The sequence below is a fragment of the Rousettus aegyptiacus genome, unplaced genomic scaffold (assembly GCF_014176215.1).
Source record: "Rousettus aegyptiacus isolate mRouAeg1 unplaced genomic scaffold, mRouAeg1.p scaffold_m13_p_10, whole genome shotgun sequence".
NCBI lineage: Eukaryota > Metazoa > Chordata > Mammalia > Chiroptera > Pteropodidae > Rousettus > Rousettus aegyptiacus.
The window spans coordinates 35771982-35793175 of record NW_023416285.1 but is presented as its reverse complement, the minus strand read 5'-3'; the positions used below and the strand labels follow the sequence as shown (position 1 = coordinate 35793175).

Here is a 21194-nt window from a genome sequence, read left to right as displayed (position 1 = left end):
TTTATATTTTATAGATTGCCTACCCCACAATTGAAACATAGATTCTGATTTAAAATGGCTATCATTCTACCCTACCTTTTTACTCCTGTTCTAATTAAGGTTTCTTGATTTCAGAATCTGACCCCTTAACCATTGATTACTGCCATAGCTATGTCCAGACCCCTTCCTTGTAGGCAAATAGAACATGTGTAACAGGAAATTAAAGGATCAGGTTAAAAGCTGGAGAATGGGAGACATGGCCTTGTCCTAGATTTTCATGTTAAATGGAGTGTATGCTGTCCTTATGAGTGTGAGAATAGCTTACAAGTGAAATAGACTTCCTGAGTTAAAACTTTAGCCATACACTTTGTAGCTATGCAACAGTCAAGCAAATTAAGCCTCAGGTTTTTTCATGTTAAAATGATGATATCAGCTACCTTTATAGGATGTTGAAAGATTAAATGAGGTGATATTTGAAAATGATATCTTTGTATACCTACGTATAATAGACGTCAGTAAATAACTGTTATTAGCTTTTAAACAGTTGAACTTTTAGAAAACGCTGTCGCTTTTATCCATTATAAACCCCCATATTTTCCTTCTAAATAAGTTATTCTCAGGGATTGTCTGTTTTACTAGGTTGCAAATTATATAAGATTTTTAATACTTGTCTGCTACTTTCTACTTATTGATGTTTGTTGATGTCTATCAAATTTACATTTCTACATAATTCAAACATAAATACACACACATGCTTCAGAATTATATGTACCACTGACATTAGAGGTGATCGGCATTCATTCAGAAAATGTTCATTATTTATTAAATTAGCCTGGCAAAGTAGCAAATTATGCTTTCGTTTTTGTCCTGTTTAAGTTCCATAATGTGTTAAAATTCAAATCAGTATAATACAATTTTCTAGTATAAATAATAGCTTAGTAGTAATATGTTATCATAGTTAATACTCCGGTCACTTTTGGAATTAGTTAATTTGGTGGCATTACATTATGACCGAATCTGGGAATATTTTTTTTTATCCTATTGCCAGAAGAAATAAATCAACAAATACAGAATAAAATTTGACAAGATGAAAAAAATACTATGTTTGGGGCTCATTTTCTTACGTATAAATGTCTCATAACAGTAAGTTAAAAGGTAAGACTAGACCTAGGTATTTCAGTTTTGTGTGTATTGTAAACCTAAACCTCATGTCAGAAAACTAGTAGTGAAAACTAATAGTATAAATCTTTAATAATTGGTAACTCTCTCTTTATTAGTTTATCACTCAAGCCCTATCAGAAGGTTGGTTTGAATTGGTTGGCATTGGTACATAAACATGGACTAAATGGCATTTTGGCAGATGAAATGGTAAGTAGTATTCTATTTCTAGGATTTGTCATTAAAAGGCATCCTTGCTGTCATTTAAAAATGATAATTTCCCTTGACTTTGTAGTTTAAGCTCTCACCTCAGTATCTTTAACCCCTTTTACCCCTTCCAGTTTTCTGCTTCCTTGTCTTAGCTCTAGCCTCTTCGCTAGCCCCCAATACATATAGGTTTATTGTCTATGTGATTATCAAATGAATAAGTATGTCTAATATATGTGTATATATATGTAAAATACTAAATGAGATTGTACTGTATTTGCTTTTCTGTAGCTTCCCTTAAAATTTATCATAGATACCTCTCCTTGTCAGTAAATAAATTCACACATTTATCAGCAACCTCATCAACATCATTTTAGCCATTTTATTTGTATTAAATATCTCTTGAGTTTCTGGTTTTTTTCCAAATCACATTTGCTTGAACTAAACTTGGAAAGTTTATTACAGCCAGTAGTTCAATACTGTCACATAGAAACTTGACATTTAACCTTAACCTACCGTCTTACAGCTATACTTTTTTTGAAAAGTGCTTATTAAAAATGAATCATGTTCAGTGGAGAAAATGTTAATTGAATACATACATATTACATTGTGTATTAGATTTCCAAAATAAAAATTAACAGTGACAGTGATCTTTATTTTCTGGTTAGCTTCTAGTAGTCTTTAGTATTTGACTATTTCCATATATCATATTGCCATTAAAGCAAAGATGCTCTTTGTTTGATAGAAAAGTGAAAAATATATACAAGATTTCTAAATAGTTAGAGAAATTAGATACAGAATGTAGAACATTACAGTTGTGGGAAAACTAGACTTGGGAATCAAATTTGGGTTTTGTGTCCCAACTTTGTTTTTCATGGGCTGTTTGCTCCTTACCAAATAACCTAATATCTCAGAGCCAATATTAATAAAATATAGGTAATTTCTACATCAAGATTATATTCGGTATCAAATGAGATACATTATGTGAAATTTTCTGTAACCTATAAAGGGCAATATTTATGATAAGTTAGTGTCTTAGTCTGCTAAGTTTGCTATAACAATATTAAAGACAATATTAAAGCTTTAAGAACAAATTAATTTCTGAAAGCTCTGGAGGCTAAAAGTCTAAGATCAAGGTGTTGGGAGATTGATTTTCTCCTGAGGTCACTCTGTAATTTGTAGATGGCAGCCTTTTTGCTGTATGTCTTCACATGGCTTTTTCTCTTGTTTGCATACATTCTTAGTGTTTCTCTTCTTTTAAGATGAAGATTGGGTCCCTACCCTTTTGATCTCATTTAACCTTAATTACCTCCTTAAAGACCCTATCTCTAAAATAGTCACATTGGGAGTTGGGGTTTTAACACATGAATTTGGGAGGGAGGATTCAGTTCTTAACAGATAGTAATGTTTAGCTACCCTGAGGAGCTAAACCTCCTCAGTAACCTTAAAACAAAACAAAAACTCACTTTATTGATGTATAATTTACTTGCAATAAAATGTACAGATGTTCAGTTTAGTGACTTTTTACATATGTGATCACCCCTGTGACCACCTCCCAGGTCAACATTTTCATTACCCCAGAAGGTTCCCTCATGCTTCTTTTCAATCATTACCACTACCATTGTGATGCCTATGACCATGATAATTTTTTCTGAATTTGAACTTTATATAAATAGAACATTGAGTATTACTATTTGTTTCTGGATTTTTTGATGCAACGCCATTACTGAGATTCATCTGTGTTTTTACATGTTTTTTTTTTTTTTTTGCCGTGTAGTAGTCCATGGTATAAATATATTACAACTTGTTTAGCCATTCTCCTGTTGATGAAAATTTAGGTTATTTCCAGGTTTTGGCTGCTACAGTAAAACTATAAACATTCTAACTGAAGTCTTTTTGTGGACATATGCTCTCATATCTCTTGAATATGTTCTTAGGAGTGGAATTGCTTGGTAATAGGATAAGCATATGTTCAACTCGAGTTAGTCATTGGAACATCGACCTCAGTCCATCCAGTATGTATTAAATATTGCTTTATATAAACAGTTACCAAAATTACATCCTTTATGTGCAAAGCAAAGGTCTTCTGTATTAATGTATGTCACATTAATTAGCAGTTACTACATTTTGCTAAGTTGAAGTTTCATTTGGAGATTTGCTTTATCTGCCATTGAGAAATGAAAACATAGTGGCAATTCTTATAGAAGTTGCATTGTGGGGAATCAAATAAAACCGGAAATATTTTCTTTTCCTTTTGTATTTTTCAATATTTGGGGTTTTTTGTTTGTTTTTACATTTCATATATTGTTTTGAACTTTTATTTTTAGGGCCTAGGAAAAACAATTCAAGCCATTGCATTCCTGGCATACCTGTATCAGGAGGGTAATAAAGGTCCTCATTTGATTGTTGTTCCAGCATCAACTATAGGTTTGTGATACTGTGGACAACCATATTTGACTGTATACAATTTTACATAGGAGAAAAGCTGTTGATGTGTGTGTGCATGTGACTGTACTAGAAGTCTTTTTTTAAAGAAAATAACTCAGATATATCAATTATTATAGATCAAGAACCATTTGATAAAATTGTTTTGTTTTCTTAATACTTGTAAATTGTTTTAATGAGTAACTGAGAGAAACTAAATTCATTTAAATTTATAATTAGACATTTACTGAGTCAGAAAGTATGCACTTTATCCCCACTCGAATTACTATCTCATTCTTGTTCAATTCATTGGATGTCAAATAGAGTATGAGAGTGTATGTATGTATAAATGTAACCCCCAAAAAAGTCTCTTTAAATTAGAAATTAGTAGTCATCTGTAAATATAATAGATGGTTCTTTGCCCTTTATTTTGATGCTACCTCAAGACCTCAAAATCATAGTAATCATTAGGAGTAAAATTGTCAAGGTGATTTTTGAAATCACCTTGCATTATTTTATAAAAATAATTTTTGGGCAAAACTTGTTAAATTTTATAAAGTGTTCATTTTACTGCACACAGATACTACCCTGCTTTAGCAGATACAAGTTAATATCTCTTTTGTTTCATAGATAACTGGTTAAGGGAAGTTAATTTATGGTGCCCCACTTTAAAGGTGCTCTGTTACTATGGTAAGAATATGTCATTTTGCTTTTAACCGTGGAAATTTCTTTATAGTCCTAACATGTACAAATAAGTACAATAAGTAAAATCAATAAGTATATATTACTTTTAAATTCTAGGTTCTCAAGAAGAACGTAAACAGATAAGATATAACATTCATAGTAAATACGAAGAATACAATGTAATTGTGACCACGTAAGTATTAAGAAAAAAAATTTTTTGGAAAGAAGTTTTATGCGGCCCTCGAAGTTTTAAAAAATATTTTAAAAATATTAGTACTATAAAGGAAAGTATGCTAAGAACTGTGCAACTAAAGTAATGGACTAACTTATGATGAGGATTCAGGCATTTTTCATTTTGGTGTATAACACCAAGATAGCAGTTTTTCGCTAGTACATCAGGTGACTCACTGACAGTGATTATAAAAAGGTTATGTCCACTAAAATAACATTCTTCAGTTAAAGTAACCTTTGAACTCATACAACTCAGTAACAAAGAAATAAAGAATCAAAAGTAGGCAGAGAACATGAAAAGACATTTCTCTGAAAAAGACACACAGATGGGCCAACAGACATATGAAAAGAAGCTCAGTATCGCTAATCATCAGGGAAATGCAAACCAAAACCACAGTGATATACCACTTCACATCAGTTAGAATGGCTATTATCAAAAAATCAACAAATAATGTGTTTGGCAAGGATGTGGAGAAAAAGAGACCCTTGTATACTGCTGGTGGAACTGCAAATTGGTGCAGCTGCTATGGAAAATAGTATGGAGATACCTCAAAAAAACTGAAAGTAGATCTACTCTGTGACTCATAAATTCCACTTCTGGGTATTTATCCAAAGAAAAAGAAAACAGTTAATACAAAAAGATGTATGCCTATGTTGACTGTAGCATTATTTACAATAGCCAAGATATGGAAGCAACCTAGGAGTCTACTGATAAGTAAATGGATAAAGAAGATGTGGTTTATGTGTACAATGGGATATTATGCAGTAATATTAAATAACGAAATCGCCATTTGCAACAACATGTATGGACTTAAAGGGTTCTATTTATTTCACTATGCTAAGTGAAATCAGAGAAAGATAAATACCATATGGTTTTACTTATATGTGGAATCTGAAAAAAAGAAACAAGCAGACTCAAACAGACCAAAGGGATAGGGGTATGGGTTAAAAAGGGTGAAGGAGGATATAAATAATAATGTGATAAGTTTGCATGGTGACAGATGATTGCTAGAATTAGGTGATCTCATTACTAGGTGTAAAAATGTTGAATCACTGTTGTACACCTGAAACTAATATAAGTAACATTATAGTGTTGTATACCAATATTCTTAAATAGTTTCCTTAATAAAAAAGGCATTTTTAAAAATAATTATAAAGTAACATGTAAAATATTCCATCAAGGTGGTTTTTAATATTTCTAACTTGTAAATAAGAATAGTAAATACAATGAAATCTTGCTCTCTGAAAAATTAAAGTTAGAACAGAAATTGGGATGGAAAATAGAACTGAATAACTTAGTCATTACTGGCATAAATATCAGAGAACTCATGTTGTGTTTATTATATAGATTATTTCAAGCTTCATATTAACTGTCAGTAATTGATTATTATTTCTCTTCACTACTTCTGTAGGAGGCCATGATTAAAAGAATGCATTCAAAATTCTTAATAAACTGTATTCCATTTATATATGTAGTCTTGTACTACTAGCTGCTCTGAACTGTTAATTCTTGGATTTCCTCTACTGATTTAATATAGTAGTCTTATGTTCTCTACAGAAATGTCTTAGCTTAATGTTCTTTTTTTTCTGTTACTTATTAAAATATAATAATTCCTGAAGCAAAGAGTATACCAAGTGCAGATTACATGAATTGTAGTAAAGTTGGTCTCTTTTTAGGTGTGTAGAAGTTGTCTGATTACATCGTAACATTTAAATTTTCTTTTAACTACACATGGCAGCTTTCATAACTTGGTTACATGTATATCATTAATTATTAGATACAAATACATCTGTATTTGAGTACTAACTGTGTCTAGTGGTATCTTTTACATACTGGCTATTAGAAATGTGTAAATAAAATTAATTTTACGAAGCATTAAATATGATTAGCGCCCAGGCCCTTAAAGATATAACTTCAGAGATTTTCTATTCTTTTTTTTGGTAACAGGTATAATTGTGCAATCAGCAGTTCTGATGATCGCAGTCTCTTTCGACGACTAAAACTTAATTATGCAATTTTCGATGAGGGCCATATGCTGAAGAATATGGGCTCCATTCGCTACCAGCACCTTATGACAATTAATGTAAGAAAGTGCTTTGTGAATTTCTCCAATTTTAAAATTTTAAATTATGTATTTTAATCTATATAGTATTTTATATTAGGGTCAACAAACTTTTTCTGTAAAGGGCTAAATTTCATACTTTGTGACCCATTTGGCCTCTTCCACTTTGTTCTTTGCTATTTTCTATAACACATTAAAGATGAAAAAATGATTTGTAGTTCATGAACCTCTGTTTACTCTCCCCTCCTGTCCTGTATGAAAAACTATGGATATCAAATGTAATCTACTTTCATTACCTCATAAAAGTAATCTAAGGATGTAAGTTACCTACTTAGAAAATGAAACCATTAGTTTTATTCACTCTACCTTAAAGCACAATAGATGATAATTTTTCTAAATTGCTAATCTTTGATCACAGAATGTCACATTATTAATAATGGTTTTAATTTTTTTCTCTTCCACTGAGGAGGGTAAAGAAAGATGTGGCTCTAATTTTTTTTTTTTTAAAGTAATTTTAACTTTACTTTCATTCACAGGCAAATAACCGTTTGCTGCTCACAGGCACACCTGTACAGAATAATCTGTTAGAACTCATGTCGCTGTTGAATTTTGTTATGCCACACATGTTTAGTAGTAGCACCAGTGAAATACGAAGAATGTTTTCTTCTAAGACAGTAAGCATAAATGTACATTTTTCCCCAAATGTTTCCTTTGTATTTTACCTGGATCATTCTTCTGTTTTGTCTTTTTCTTGTTTTCATGGTGCATACACACTATGCAATAAATTTTATCAGTTGATAGATGAATTAGGTAGTCAGCCTGAATACAATGGGAAATGAATTGGACTTCCGAAATTAGTGTCTAAAAGTTTTGGTCTTTAAAATATCCTAATTTTCTGAAGAGCGGCAATTTTAAATTAGTGGAGAGCTGAGATATGTAATATGTAAGGAAAATCTCTGATCATTGTGGCTTCTTTATTAAAATCAGGTAAATTAGTAGCATTTCTTTATAGGTAAACTATAGAACTGGGCAAAAGTTGAATATCCAGAAAATTCCTATACTGAACATATGCTTTGAAATAAAAGTTCATAAATATAAAGTACTTTCTAAAAGTTACAGTAAAGAATTCCTATTTAGAAGAAAATCTTATTTTCTTCCTGTTGCTTAGAAAAAGCATAGTATACTCGTCAAGAACTCCCATATTTTCTAGTATAGCAGTGTTTATATTGATTCTTAACTTTCTCCCATATCACATATTTTGCAAGAATTTTGTGTTATTCTTCCACTGCAAATTAACTGCCTTTTAAACTTTTACTAATATATTCTTTCTCACTTGGTGTCCTAGCAGATCAGAGAATGTAGAGGTCTCCTTCACATTTAAAATAAAATTCTACTTCTTTAATTCTCCAAAATGAACAGGTTTTAGCTAGAACTGTCCTCATCTTTGGGGGGTAAGGAAAGGGGGAGTGGTGGAAACAGAAACTTTATTCAGTGCAAACGTCCCAAGTGTGATACAGCATAGCCGTGAGAACAGCATGGTTGTGGAACAACAGCTCATTACAGCTCAGTTATGAAGCAGCGTAACATGACTGTGAGGTGCCGTGGGATGAGGCTCCTGCCTGGCTGGACACCTCTGCTCCACTCTGTTCGGTCCACTCCAGTGCAGTGACACCAGTGGGATGTCATCAGTGTTTCAGTTTCCGCCCCAGCCCGGGGGAACACAGTTCTGTCTTTGGTGGAAAGGAAACGTGCTCCAGCACTATCCCCGTTTTTTAGACCACATGATTTGCATACCCTGTACTAGCTTTCTTTCAGGGCTGTTTTCCACAAATAAACACAAATTCTCTCCCTCTTTTCTTCTCCTCCCTCCCCTCTTCTCTCTCTCTCTCCTCTTACCTCTTCTCCCATGCCCCTTTTCTCTGTCTCTCTCTCTCTCATACACACTTTTCCATGATAGTTGTGTAGGTAATCAGTAATGACTCATCAGTCAGTGACTTCTGAAAACTAACCTAGTACAGTTCAATTTTATTACCTCAGTAGAATACATGATTACATCTTACAAAACCTGAAAGTACATATGGAGCTCTAAGAAGTAATTATAGCCCAGAATTCCAATGTGAAGTTCTATCTAGAATAAATTGAGTTTCTGTGGAAGATAACTCATATTGTAGTGAGGGAGATTTTCATGTTGTATAATATTGTTATTGTGATCATTTAAATGAATAATTTCTGAAACGATGTTCCTCCTGTTTTACTTAGAAATCAGCAGATGAGCAAAGTATATATGAAAAGGAAAGAATAGCACATGCAAAACAAATTATAAAACCATTTATTCTCAGAAGAGTAAAAGATGAGGTAACTCTTATCTGCATTTTTTTTATTACGATTGTTTTTTTAAAAATCTGTTTTCCTCTTTGTTTGAATGATTTACTTAAACTGTTTTCCTTTCTCAGGTTCTCAAGCAGCTGCCCCCTAAGAAAGATCAGATTGAGTTGTGTACAATGTCAGAGGAACAGGAACAACTCTATTTGGGTCTTTTCAACAGATTGAAAAAATCTATCAATAACTTGGGTATAATCTGATTTTCACAATGTTATGTGAAAAATAATCCTGTATTGGGGCTGCATTTTGTTTAATCATATTATAGTGGGATTTACATTTAAAAAATTAGTCAGAATTTGAAGAAATAATTTTAAAACTTTTTGTTTGCATTAAGATATTTCAACAAACAATGATCAGTTTGTTTGTTTTTCTAATATGTACTCTTTGGATCACAGAAAAAAACACAGAAATGTGCAATGTCATGATGCAATTGAGAAAAATGGCCAATCATCCTTTATTACATCGCCAATATTACACAGCTGAAAAACTCAAGGAAATGTCTCAGCTAATGCTAAAGGTAAGGATTTCATCTTACACTAGCACTGTGCTTTATTAACACGATTAAACATGAGGTTAGAATTCAGACCATCGAACCTAATGAGTATATTAACCCTTCAACCACATATTTAAGGAAAACATTTTTAAGACAGATTTCAAGATAATTTTAGGCACATAAGAGCCAAGAAGGACTGACACTTTACACCAGAAGTCAGCAATTATGGCTTTAGAGCCAATCAGTGTCTATTTTTATAAATAAAGTTCTATTCTAATACAGCCATACCCTTTTGTCTCTGTATTGTCTGAGACTGCTGTCTTAAAACAAAGGTAGAGTTGTTTGCAAAACAGCCCATTTTGCCTACAGAGCCTAAAATATTTACTATCTGGACCTTTATTAAAAAAAAAAAAAAAGTTAACTCTTGCTCTAGACCTCATAATATACTTCTTAATTTGTTTAATTATACCAAAAAATTCCTCAGATTTTATGGCTTGGGTAGTGAGTCATTTTTCTCCAATTATTTTCTTCATTTTATTTCTTGTTGTTGTACTTTGTCTATAGTTTTAGCCATTATTCTTTATTTTTGCCTCATTCTCCCTTATTTCTCCTTATAGGTCTTTGTGTTGAACCACTTGCTTTAAAAAAAGTTTTTAATATGTTTTAAAACTTATGAAAAATTTCAAACTTGTAAATGTAAAGAAAGTTGTGTAATGAAATTCTCTGCACATATAACCTTCACACATTTTGCACAGTTATCATCCGGAATGACACTACTCCTTGTTCTTATTTATTTATTTGTTTAAGTATAGCTGGTATTTAATATTGTATTTGTTTCAGGTGTACAGTAGAGTGATTTGACATTTTTATACATTGCAATGTGATCATCCCACTAATTCTAATAACCTGTCACCATGCAAACTTAACATATTATTATTGACTATATTCCCCTTCACTTTTTTTCCCCATCGCCCTATCTCCCTCCCCTCTGTCAGCTATCCCTTTGGTCTCTGTTTCTGTGAGTCCCTTTTTGTTTTGTTTGTTCCTTTGTTTTATTTTTTTAGTGTTCACATATCAGTGAAACCATATATTTGTCTTTCTCTGTTTGATTTATTTCACTTAGCATAATACCCTCTAGGTCCATCCATGTTGTTGCAGATGGCAAGATTTCATTCTTTTTATTGCTACGTAATATTCCATTGCACATATCTTTTTAATTCATTCATCTGTTGAGGATATTCAGGTTACTCCATATCTTGGTTATTATAAATAACGCTTCAATGAACACAGAGGTGTATTTATCTTTTTGAATTGGTGTTTTCATTTTCTTTGGAATATACCCAGAAGTGGAATTACTGGGTTTTATGGTAGTTCAATTTTTAGTTTTTCGAGGCATCTCCATCCATTGGCTATTTGCAGTCCCGCTAACGGTATACAGGATAACACTACTCTTGTTCCATCTAGATCTCTCCTCAGGATTATTTTGAACTAAATTCCCCACATTATTTCATCTGTACATATTTTAATATGTTAACTCGAAAATGTAAGTACTTTTCTCCCTTTATTTTACCTAAAAAAAATGAATATAAAGTTTCTTTGCTAAATCTGTTACACTAAATGTTCTGTGATTTAGATATTTTATCAGATGTGAACAATTTTAGTAGATTGTTCTGATCATATTATAAATTATCTTCATTTTGAAGTGCGTGTATTGTTTTGTCTTGTTTTGCTTTGAGGAACCTACACATTGTGAAGCTAACCCTGACCTGATCTTTGAAGATATGGAGGTTATGACAGACTTTGAATTACATGTACTTTGTAAACAATATCGGCACATTAATAACTTCCAGTTAGACATGGACTTGATTTTAGATTCTGGAAAATTCCGAGCTTTAGGACGCATCTTGTCTGAATTTAAACAGAAGGTATTAAAGAAGAATGCCACTCCTTTTATATTTTCCCAATAAGTTAAACTTCTTTAAAACAATTCTGGCATGATTTAATTTCTTGAAGTTTTAACCTATGTTTATTCTTTATTCTTGTAGAAACTAGTGTTGTGAGCAATTTTTGGATATGTAATAATGTCCCCTTAGCTGCTCTTTCACTTTCCTTGGATCACACTCAGATGTGATCCTAAAATATTAAATGGAAAATTCCAGAAATAAACAACTCTGAGTTCGATGATGAAATCTTGTGCTTTCCCATTCCCGTCCTGAATCACCCCTTTGTCCATATCTACACTGTATACACTATCTAGCTGTTAGTCTTTTAGTAGCCCTCTCAGTTATCAGATTGACTGTCACAGTATCACAGTGCTTGTGTTCAGGTAACCCTTATTTTACTTATTAATGGCCCCAACATTCAGTAGTAGTGATGTTGGCAATTAGGATATGCCAAAGAGAAGCCGTAAAGTGCTTCTTTTAAGTGAAAAAATACATATGTCTAGGGGAAAAAAACATAGTATGTATATGTAGGGTTCAGTATTATCTGTTTTCAGGCATCCACTGGGTGGTTGAAATGTATCCCCCATGAATAAGGGGAGTCCACTGTATTTGGGCATATATTTTACTGATTACTTTTCCTCTGTCAACCCTCAAAAAAAAGATTAGAAATTAGTAGAATACATCTATATTGATGTTTTAAAAAAATCATTATTTTACAGGTGACAATCCGATTGCTTCAGAGGTAGTATTTTGAAGTTACTATGTTAAATAGTTATTTAATTCTGCAATTTATGTGTAAAATAGCTTAAATTTATAAGATCACAATTCAAATAGTATTATCCATTGAACTGTCCTTAAAAATCAAAACTGAGCATTAAATTTTAGGTCTGAAGTTTAGAAATTAAGGTCATTTATTTACATGTAATCTAAAATGAGAATTTTGCCTTAGCTATGATTGCTTGATTTTTATTAAAGAAGCAATTGATCATTAGATACTTATAATTTTATTTTCCATGTGTCTAATTCATATATGTATTTTCACAGGGTGATAGAGTTGTGTTATTTAGCCAGTTTACCATGATGCTGGATATTTTAGAGGTTCTCTTAAAACATCATCAGCATAGGTACCTCAGATTAGATGGAAAAACTCAGATTTCTGAAAGGTTGGTATACTTTAGTTTCATAAACTCTCTCTATCCTCAAATAAGAGTAAATGTTAGAATTTTAAATATCTAGAGCATTTGATAGAATTGTTTTGCTTTTGAGTCTTATGCATGGTTACTTCAAATTATTACCTCAAGATGAAGAGCATTTTCTGAATACCATATAAATATATTTTGAAACAGCTATTATGTACTTACCAGTATTTTTCTTTTTGAAATTATTCAAGATCTAAAGCCCTTTATCTTTAAACTAAGATTGTTTTAAAATCTTGGGCTTCTCATATTCTAAATGTAATTAAGTAAGTTTGGCTGTTTAATTTTTTAATTTCCAAAGGTCAAAAAAGTTGTTTTAAAAAAATAAAGATGCTTTTTCTTGTGTGTTCAAACTGTTATATCTTGGTTTATTTTTTTTTTTTTTCTATTGGCTAGAGTGAATTTTTTCTCCTGTATTATAGTAAGGTAGAAGTCATGCTAAAAGAGATTACAGAGATACAGTTTGATTTCAAGATCCTTAAGTTCACAGGTATATTGTCTACCAGTAGCAGCTGACAGAGACTTCTGAGTTTAAAGGTTGAAAAAACATATGAAGAATTTAGATGAGCCAGAAGTCATTAAACAGAGGACAAAGTAATCCTTTAAGAGTTAATCAAATCTGAAGAGTTGAATAAAGTAAGACTTAGAGAGGTAAATGGTATAGAAAATAAGTTGGTGACTTGGGATGGTCTTGCAATAAAATAGCTGCAGGTAAAGTAACTATAATACAAAGAGCATATATTACATCTCCAAGTTTATGTTTCATGTCATATGATCGTTTTCCGTTTTAATTATATACCTTTTAGTAAGATTTAACCTAACATATTTATCTTATAGGATTCATCTAATTGATGAGTTTAATACCGATATGGATATCTTTGTGTTTCTGCTGTCAACGAAAGCTGGTGGCTTAGGAATAAACCTGACTTCAGCAAATGTTGTTATACTTCACGATATTGACTGTAATCCTTACAATGACAAACAAGCAGAGGATAGATGCCATAGAGTAGGCCAGACTAAGTAAGTGTTTTCAGTTGAAATTTATTTTTAAGGCAAGTTAATTTGTATAAAATATTAGAATATAGTCTATTGGATGTCCTGCCTTTTTATATTTTTACCAAAGTATGGCTGCTGTTGTATTTCATACCAGCAGTGTTGAATATGAATGTCACTATGTAACCTATTCATTTACTAGTAATTAAAACAAAATAACTTCCCACCCCCATCCCAAATAATTCTGCAGCTAACGAAAAGGAAGTATTATCCATGATCCAACCCATTTGAAAAAGATTAGTAATTAAAACCATTTGAGAGCCAATTAGACTTAGTAATATACATACTATTGCTATCCTGTTACCTTTTAAGAAATAATTTGAGTCGTAGATATTTCAGACGAAGTTTGATTTTGACATTGGTCACAGGACCGTATAGAGGTGAAAAAATAACCTACAATGCAATTCTGCTTTCACATGTAAGCAGCCGACAATGTTTTCTTTGTGGAGCATTTTACTGTATTTCCAAGAGACATTGATATATTCCTTTATGAACCAAACATTTATCAGTACCTGTTGTGGGACTAAAACTTTAATCTTTGTACTTTTACCACACTTATATTTTGTACTGAATTATTTCTTCGAACCTGATAGGCAATGCATATTTATTTTAAAAATACAAACCTATCTGAATCTAGAACTGTTTTGTTTTGTTTGTTTGTTTGTTTGTTTTAGGCAAGGCAACCCTTGGTTGACTTCACAGATTGCAAGGACCGTGCCAGCTTATAACCTCTTAATTTTTATTTTTTGCATCTACAGTACTTGATCTTCCTAGGTGGTCTCCCTTCCAAGTACTAACCAAGCCCGACCTTGCTTAGCTTCTGAGTTTAGATGGGATTGGGCTTGTTCAGGGTGGCATGGCTGTAATAGAACTGTTTGTTGTAATATTGTTTTATCAGTAATTTTTCAAGTACAGATATCTTTCTTCTCTTAGATCAATTAAGAAAGGATTTTTAAAAGTGACATGCTCAAAATATCAATCTCAAGTAGTTTGAACAAAAGGAGAATTTAAATTTATGGATATATTTTTAATAAAAACTTCAAATTTTTATTGAACTCTGAGATGATTTATATTGTTCATATGTATCCAAATAATTTTGTATTTAGTAACCAATGGATGTATCTTTTATTTTTTTTAGAGAAGTACTAGTTATAAAATTAATAAGCCAAGGGACAATTGAAGAATCCATGCTAAAAATTAACCAACAGAAATTGAAACTAGAACAAGATATGACCACAGTAGATGAAGGTAAGTTATTTATAAGCAGAAATTTTAATATTTATTCATGCGAAAAGTCATTAAATTAGGATAACAAAGATAGTCTGAGCCCTTAACTGGCAAACAATTTAGGAATGGCATGGGAGAAGGTAAGCATACGCATTTCAAAAGTGCTGCAGTGACTAAGATCATTTTGCCAGAATTTATGTTAACACTTTGATTTTGGAAAATTCTCTATTTCATCTCATATCTCTGACACCAAAACCTTCCAGACATAAATTAAAATTGAGTCTATAATTTTATCCACAATTTTATGGTTTACTTACTACAAAAGTAATATTTATGGGTCAAGAGATTTAAAATAGATGGCATAGCATTAACTTATTAAGAACTCTTAACATTTACATTAATTTCATTTGACTAGCAAATATTTATTGTACTAGAGTACAATAAATTGAAGTTTTCAAAATTTAATAATTTCACATCGAAGTAGTTGGGTCTAGAAAAAACTCAAATAAGAAAACACTCCACCTTTTTGAAAAGAATTTTAAAGTTTTATAAGTTAAAAAAATTTAAGCATATATATATTTGAAAATATATACATTCACATAGTTCAATTTTCAAAAGATACAAAAAGGCAAACAAAAGCCTCTTCCTATAGAGGGGTGACACACTGGCCCTTTTTTTTTCTAAGTGCGCTACCAGTTATTTTATGTAGGTCGCAATAAAAAAGATAGGGTATCTTTTACAGACAAGTTATCGTGCAGTCTTCTCCATTTGATTATTTAATGTTAAATTTAATTGAAAATAAGCAATTTTATCATTGTTCTAATGAATAAGGATATTCCTAATACTGATAACTAGTTCATTTCAATTCAGCAGACTTCCATTGAATATTTACTGTTTCAGTATTTTGTTAGGCATTTCATACTATAAAGAGATCAGTACATTTTAATCTGTCTTCAGAGAGAGAAAGAGATGATGACATTATATGTTCTTCCTATATAGCATTTATTTTAGGGTGCTGTGCCAGCTAGGGATGACAGGCATTAGAGGAAGTTTAGCTGAGTAAGAAACACCCGAGTTAGACTTTTAAGGGTGAGATTGAGTAGGATAATCATAACTTAAGCAATTAACAGCAATTACTAGGCTTCATGTGGAGGGGGCAACTTGCCAACTTCATATTATCCAGCAAACATGAAAGAGTGAACACTGCAGATTTTACTGGGAAGTGTTTTTTTCCTGATTATTTTATTAGGGTAACTTTTTAAATTTGGTAAAATAATCAAATACCTAGGTTAAATTCTTTTAGCAGTGCTAGCAAATATCCAGATATATAGATTTTATTCTAATAGTAAGCCTTTAAATAGAACATTCATAGTTAATCGCAGCTGTTTGATTGTCAGACTTCCAACTATCTTTAACTATCTTGATAAAATGAGAGATCGTTTCTCATGGGCTACTTTATTTCCCCAAAATGATGTTCTCCACTCTTGTGAGGTAAGGGTGGTGGGAGAGGTAATATAAGCCTATTGACGACATTCTCAGAGCTGAGAGGAATCGGGATGGCAGGGAGATTGTTGTCACATTTAAATAGTTAATTTTCCTATTCCTGCTACAGCTTCACACTCCTCCATTTAATCACCACACCCAGCATTCCTTTAATTCAAATTTTGCAATGAGTAAACCTGACTGGCTCTGTTGGGAAGGCTTTAGGTGTCTGTCGCTGCACTCTGCGTTTAGCTCCATATCTTCCGCACCTTTCAGAAACACCCTTAACCTCTGTGTCCTGAGCTTTAGCAGGGAAGGGAGTTCTGAGCATGAAGTATGGGAATTTCCTACCTGCCTGCACTGTGGAAAACTGCTAAAGTCAGTTTTCATTTTTCTGTCTGCTTTTCATCTTCCAAAATTTGTTGACAGTTCTCTCTCTCCACCATTGTCTTTTTCTTCTGTCCTTTCTCTTTTGTTTAATGCCCCCCCACTTTTTTCTCCATGGCATTTTATTGGTATTTCAGATAAGAACACTGGTGATGGGTGTGTTCAATCACTTTTAATCATAATTTATGTAAATTATTTGTACTTATATAAATTTGTTTGGTCTGAAAATTTACCTGTTATTTTCATGTCCAGTGTATCTGTTACAATAGCAACTTATTTCAGTGGTGCTCTCAGACCATTAGCTTTAAAATGTTTAGTTATGAAGAATTCCTCCCTCCCCCCAGTTACCACTCTCCCCTTCTGTAGGAAATTTTCCTCTATCTTATTAATGCTATTAAATATCACTTTTTCCCAGTAAGTGTTTTATTGGGTTAGGCTAAGAATACAATAATGTCTTTTATTTAATCTCTAAACTATGTATAATGATTTTGTCTTCAGCTTAGCCCCTGGTTTCATTTAAATTTGACAGTGGCTTGATGAGAGTACTTGTATATGCTTCTTTTCATCTCTCACAGTGAGGTCCTTTTCCTCTGTAAATAAAAGGTGTATTTGTAATATAGCTTGTATGCACTTTATGTTGTATGTATGCCCCCATTTCCATGAAACTATGAAAGATTAAAGACCATAATTTTTCTCAGATGTTTGTTAGATTTTTGTGTTTCTAGAACTTTCCATAGTACTATTATTACATCCAAGAGAATTAACAGTAATTTCAAATATTATCATATATTGTCCACACCTGGATTTTTCCCGATCATCTCAATACTTTGCGTAGTTTTTTGTAAAAAAAACAAAAACATCAGGACCCAGTTAAAGTTCACACACTGCATTTTATTGTTATTATTTTAGTATTTTTAAATTTAGAAGAGTCTCCTCACCCTTTTCCTTCTTTTGTCCTCTTCCTACATTCCTAGTAATATCGAATTTTGGGGAGTCTTATATATTTGTATTCTTGTTGTCATCCTGTTTTATGGATTTGTCCAATTATTCATGGTGTCAGTTAATTTAGGACGAGTGTCAATTTAGATTTCATAGGCTATTTTCAGATCTCGGACAAGCTTGGAGGCAAGGGTATCAGTGAATTCCCTGAGAGTTTATGCAGTAGTTTGTATTCTTGTGTATATGATTTTTACTGAAAGAAGCGTAGATAAAAGTACTCTCATAATTTCAAATTATAACTGGGATAGATGGTGAGAGAGAGAAGTGAAGAGTTCTGCTACATTTTAGCCACATGTAATTTATAAAATTAATCATAGCTACAAATGTGCAAATATTTATGAATTGCCAACTCTGCCATTGTCATTGTATACTGATAAATCAGTTCATCTAAAAACAATCTGAGTGATTAACCAGATTTAATCAAGGATGACTAGATTCTATGCATCTTGACATAAGATGTTTTCACATCTTAAAAAATCTTGAATAATTCCTGGATAAGCATCTAAAGACTGGGGTCCCATTTAATTGGAAAATGAGACAGACATTGGGAAAAGGTAACTTATAGCAGGTACTATAATCCTCAACTTATATGCTATACTCAAAATTTTGTTTCTACGTCAGTTAAATCTGAGTCAGTGATTGTATCTTTGGACTGGAAATCAGAATGTGGATGGACTGATTTATGTTTGGTTAGGACTTAGGAACTTTGTGGTCTTTGTTTTCACTGTTCAGGTTGTTACATAAATGTTTTTATTTCACAAACTTCAGTAAATGCTATGTGGATATTAATAGGATATGATCCAAGTTATATCTGTGTTTCTTTATATACCTCTGTATCAAATCAGAAACATACCCTATAGATTGCTGTGCAGTTCAGTATGAACATGAGCAGAGAAAGTAGCCTTAATATACATAGGGATTTAGAAAGATTTCTAATAGGGAGTGACACTGAAGCAAACTGTTCCTTGGAAGATGATTAGGAATTCCCCAAAGGTAGAGAAAATTGAAGAGAGAGAATATAGTTCATAAAGTATTTTTACTAAACTTAACTCGACTTTCTGACCTGCAGGTGATGAAGGAAGCATGCCCGCAGACATAGCCACGTTACTAAAAACGTCAATGGGCCTGTGAAGTAAGACTTGTGAATTCCTGATTGATGAGGAAATATCAACTTGGTGCACTCAAGGACATTTACATTATGGTGACCATGGGGTTTATGAACATTTATAACTTTTTATAATTTCCATATTACATTTCTCATGGTATGGACAACTTTTTTGCCACTAACCTAATTCTCCCGATGCTCACATGTGAAATTTAAAAAAAATCACAAATATGTAGTCCTAACAATGTTGAATAATCATTTTACAAAACAGTTTTCTGAATGGGGATTAGTTGGTGATTGTTTGTAACAAATATGCTAATGCTTTAGAAATGTCAGTATTTTTGTAATTATTTCTACCTCCAAATATATATATATTGTCTTTCACTGGATAACGTGTGTAGATTTTTACATGTGCCTTATTTGACAATGCTTGTGTCTTGTTTTTGCTTGTCTCATTTGAAGTTCTTTTTTATTATGTTAGTTTAAAGAATGCAGCTGTATAGATTATATAGCTTTCGTTTTGTTGCTATTTGAAGCAGATGTTCACCACTGCCAGCAAGAACTCAACCTGAATTTAAAGGTGGCATTCCATATACTAATGTCCCCAGGTCCTCCCAAGTACTTTTGTTAAAACGAATTTTTTTGGCTAGGCACTAAGTTGTTTTCCAGTGAATAGAACTAAAGATGCCCTTATCTTGCTCCATGGATTACTTCCTTCTGTTCATTTCCCACCTGCACTACTTGTGCTTATTACTCTGCTTATTCTTGTGCATGTTTTCATTGATTTTCTTCCCCTAGCTTTTGCTTTTCTCAAAACTGTTGCCCAGTTACTTCTGCTCCAGTTCTCTCTACTCGCTAAATAGTAGTTTATTCCTGCCACATCTCCACATATCAGCGAAATGTTGGTGACATTTTTCTAGCCTGGCAGAACAGATTAACAGGCAGTTTCACTCCAAGGCAGACAAAATGTAACTTCATATTAAGGTAGCATTAGGTGCTGTGTGGAAATAGATCATTGACTTTATATTGTTATCAAAATATGAATTACCAGTTTCCAGAATTTCCAGTACAGGACCTCCCGAAGAGAGAGCCATTGTTCAATTCTAATTCAGTGTGGGTGACAAAGTAAAATTTAGAAGTGAAGTTGTCTACTGGATATTTAACTCTTTATTAAATCTTTCTTTAAATTTTTGCCTGTCAGTCTATATTGCTGTTTTTATTATACATCAGTTTCTTTGTATAACTCGTGAGTTTCATGTGTTTTGTTTTTATTATGTAAATATCATTATAAATAAACTTATTTATAAAGCAAAGCTTTGTTAATTATTGGAGATTATCATTTCAAGGCATCCTGACTTGCTAAGATGCTAAGGTAATTTAATCATCTGGAATTAGAAGGTGTATGTAAGTAACTCTTATAGTGATTCTTCTGATATAATAGACTCTGAAAATTCATGACTCAGTAGATTTAACCAATCTTGAAGGTATATTGAACATATTCCATATATTTTAGTATAATGGGGCTAAAAGGAATCTGCATTTATTAATACTACCTCCACCTATATCACAGTACCCAAATCATTTGTTCACATTGTTGGGAATATTCCCTTTTAAAATCTTATAATAGATTTCTTGTAACTTTTCTGTATTAATGTATCTTCAATGATAGGCTATTTCTTTTGTTGTTGTTAAATTTGTATTTTTATCGCTAATGAAATGTAGTTGGGCTCTCCCTGTAATGCTTTATTATGTCTTGGGCTTAATAAAAATATTTGTGATCATAAGTTCTATTTTCACACCCTTCTTAATAGTTTCTAACTCTTCCTTTACCCTTAAAAAGATAATAGTATTGAACACAAATGAAGCCATATTATGTGTTTAATATTGTCTGTTTCTCTATAAACTAGAGTTTGTTACTTAGGATCTGTTCTTATTAGTCCCTTCATTGAACTGATATCAGTAAACATCGTAACCCATTATTAGTGAAGAGAGCATATGAGGCTGTAGTTGTTGGGATAATATCTTGACCAACTGAAGCAACTTTTACTTTTTTAGTGCAAGTCACACAGAAATAGAAGGCCTTATGTGTTTTCATAACTGTATTCTTGACCCCATAAACTTGTAACTTTATGCCAGTATGATATTTATATTGAAACATTGACTAATATTGTTCCTAGTTGG

At 32.2% G+C, this 21194-nt stretch overlaps 1 protein-coding gene and 1 pseudogene across 3 annotated transcripts in view; one reads left to right on the top strand and one right to left on the bottom strand.

Moving 5' to 3' along the window:
- SMARCAD1 (SWI/SNF-related, matrix-associated actin-dependent regulator of chromatin, subfamily a, containing DEAD/H box 1) overlaps positions 1–20797 on the top strand; it is a 74208-nt gene extending 53411 nt beyond the window's left edge. For all 3 annotated transcript variants that reach the window (XM_016144311.2, XM_016144312.2, XM_016144310.2), the window contains exons 11-24: positions 1257–1347; positions 3672–3771; positions 4399–4458; positions 4570–4645; positions 6632–6767; positions 7283–7420; positions 9006–9101; positions 9200–9317; positions 9524–9645; positions 11358–11546; positions 12609–12727; positions 13598–13780; positions 14952–15061; positions 18978–20797. In XM_016144311.2, the coding sequence (XP_015999797.2) occupies positions 1257–1347; positions 3672–3771; positions 4399–4458; positions 4570–4645; positions 6632–6767; positions 7283–7420; positions 9006–9101; positions 9200–9317; positions 9524–9645; positions 11358–11546; positions 12609–12727; positions 13598–13780; positions 14952–15061; positions 18978–19039 (1600 nt within the window). In that variant the 3' untranslated portion in view covers positions 19040–20797. The remainder of the gene's footprint in view (positions 1–1256; positions 1348–3671; positions 3772–4398; positions 4459–4569; positions 4646–6631; positions 6768–7282; positions 7421–9005; positions 9102–9199; positions 9318–9523; positions 9646–11357; positions 11547–12608; positions 12728–13597; positions 13781–14951; positions 15062–18977) is intronic.
- LOC118609235 lies at positions 14563–14681 on the bottom strand (annotated as a pseudogene).
- Positions 20798–21194: the final 397 nt, after the last annotated feature.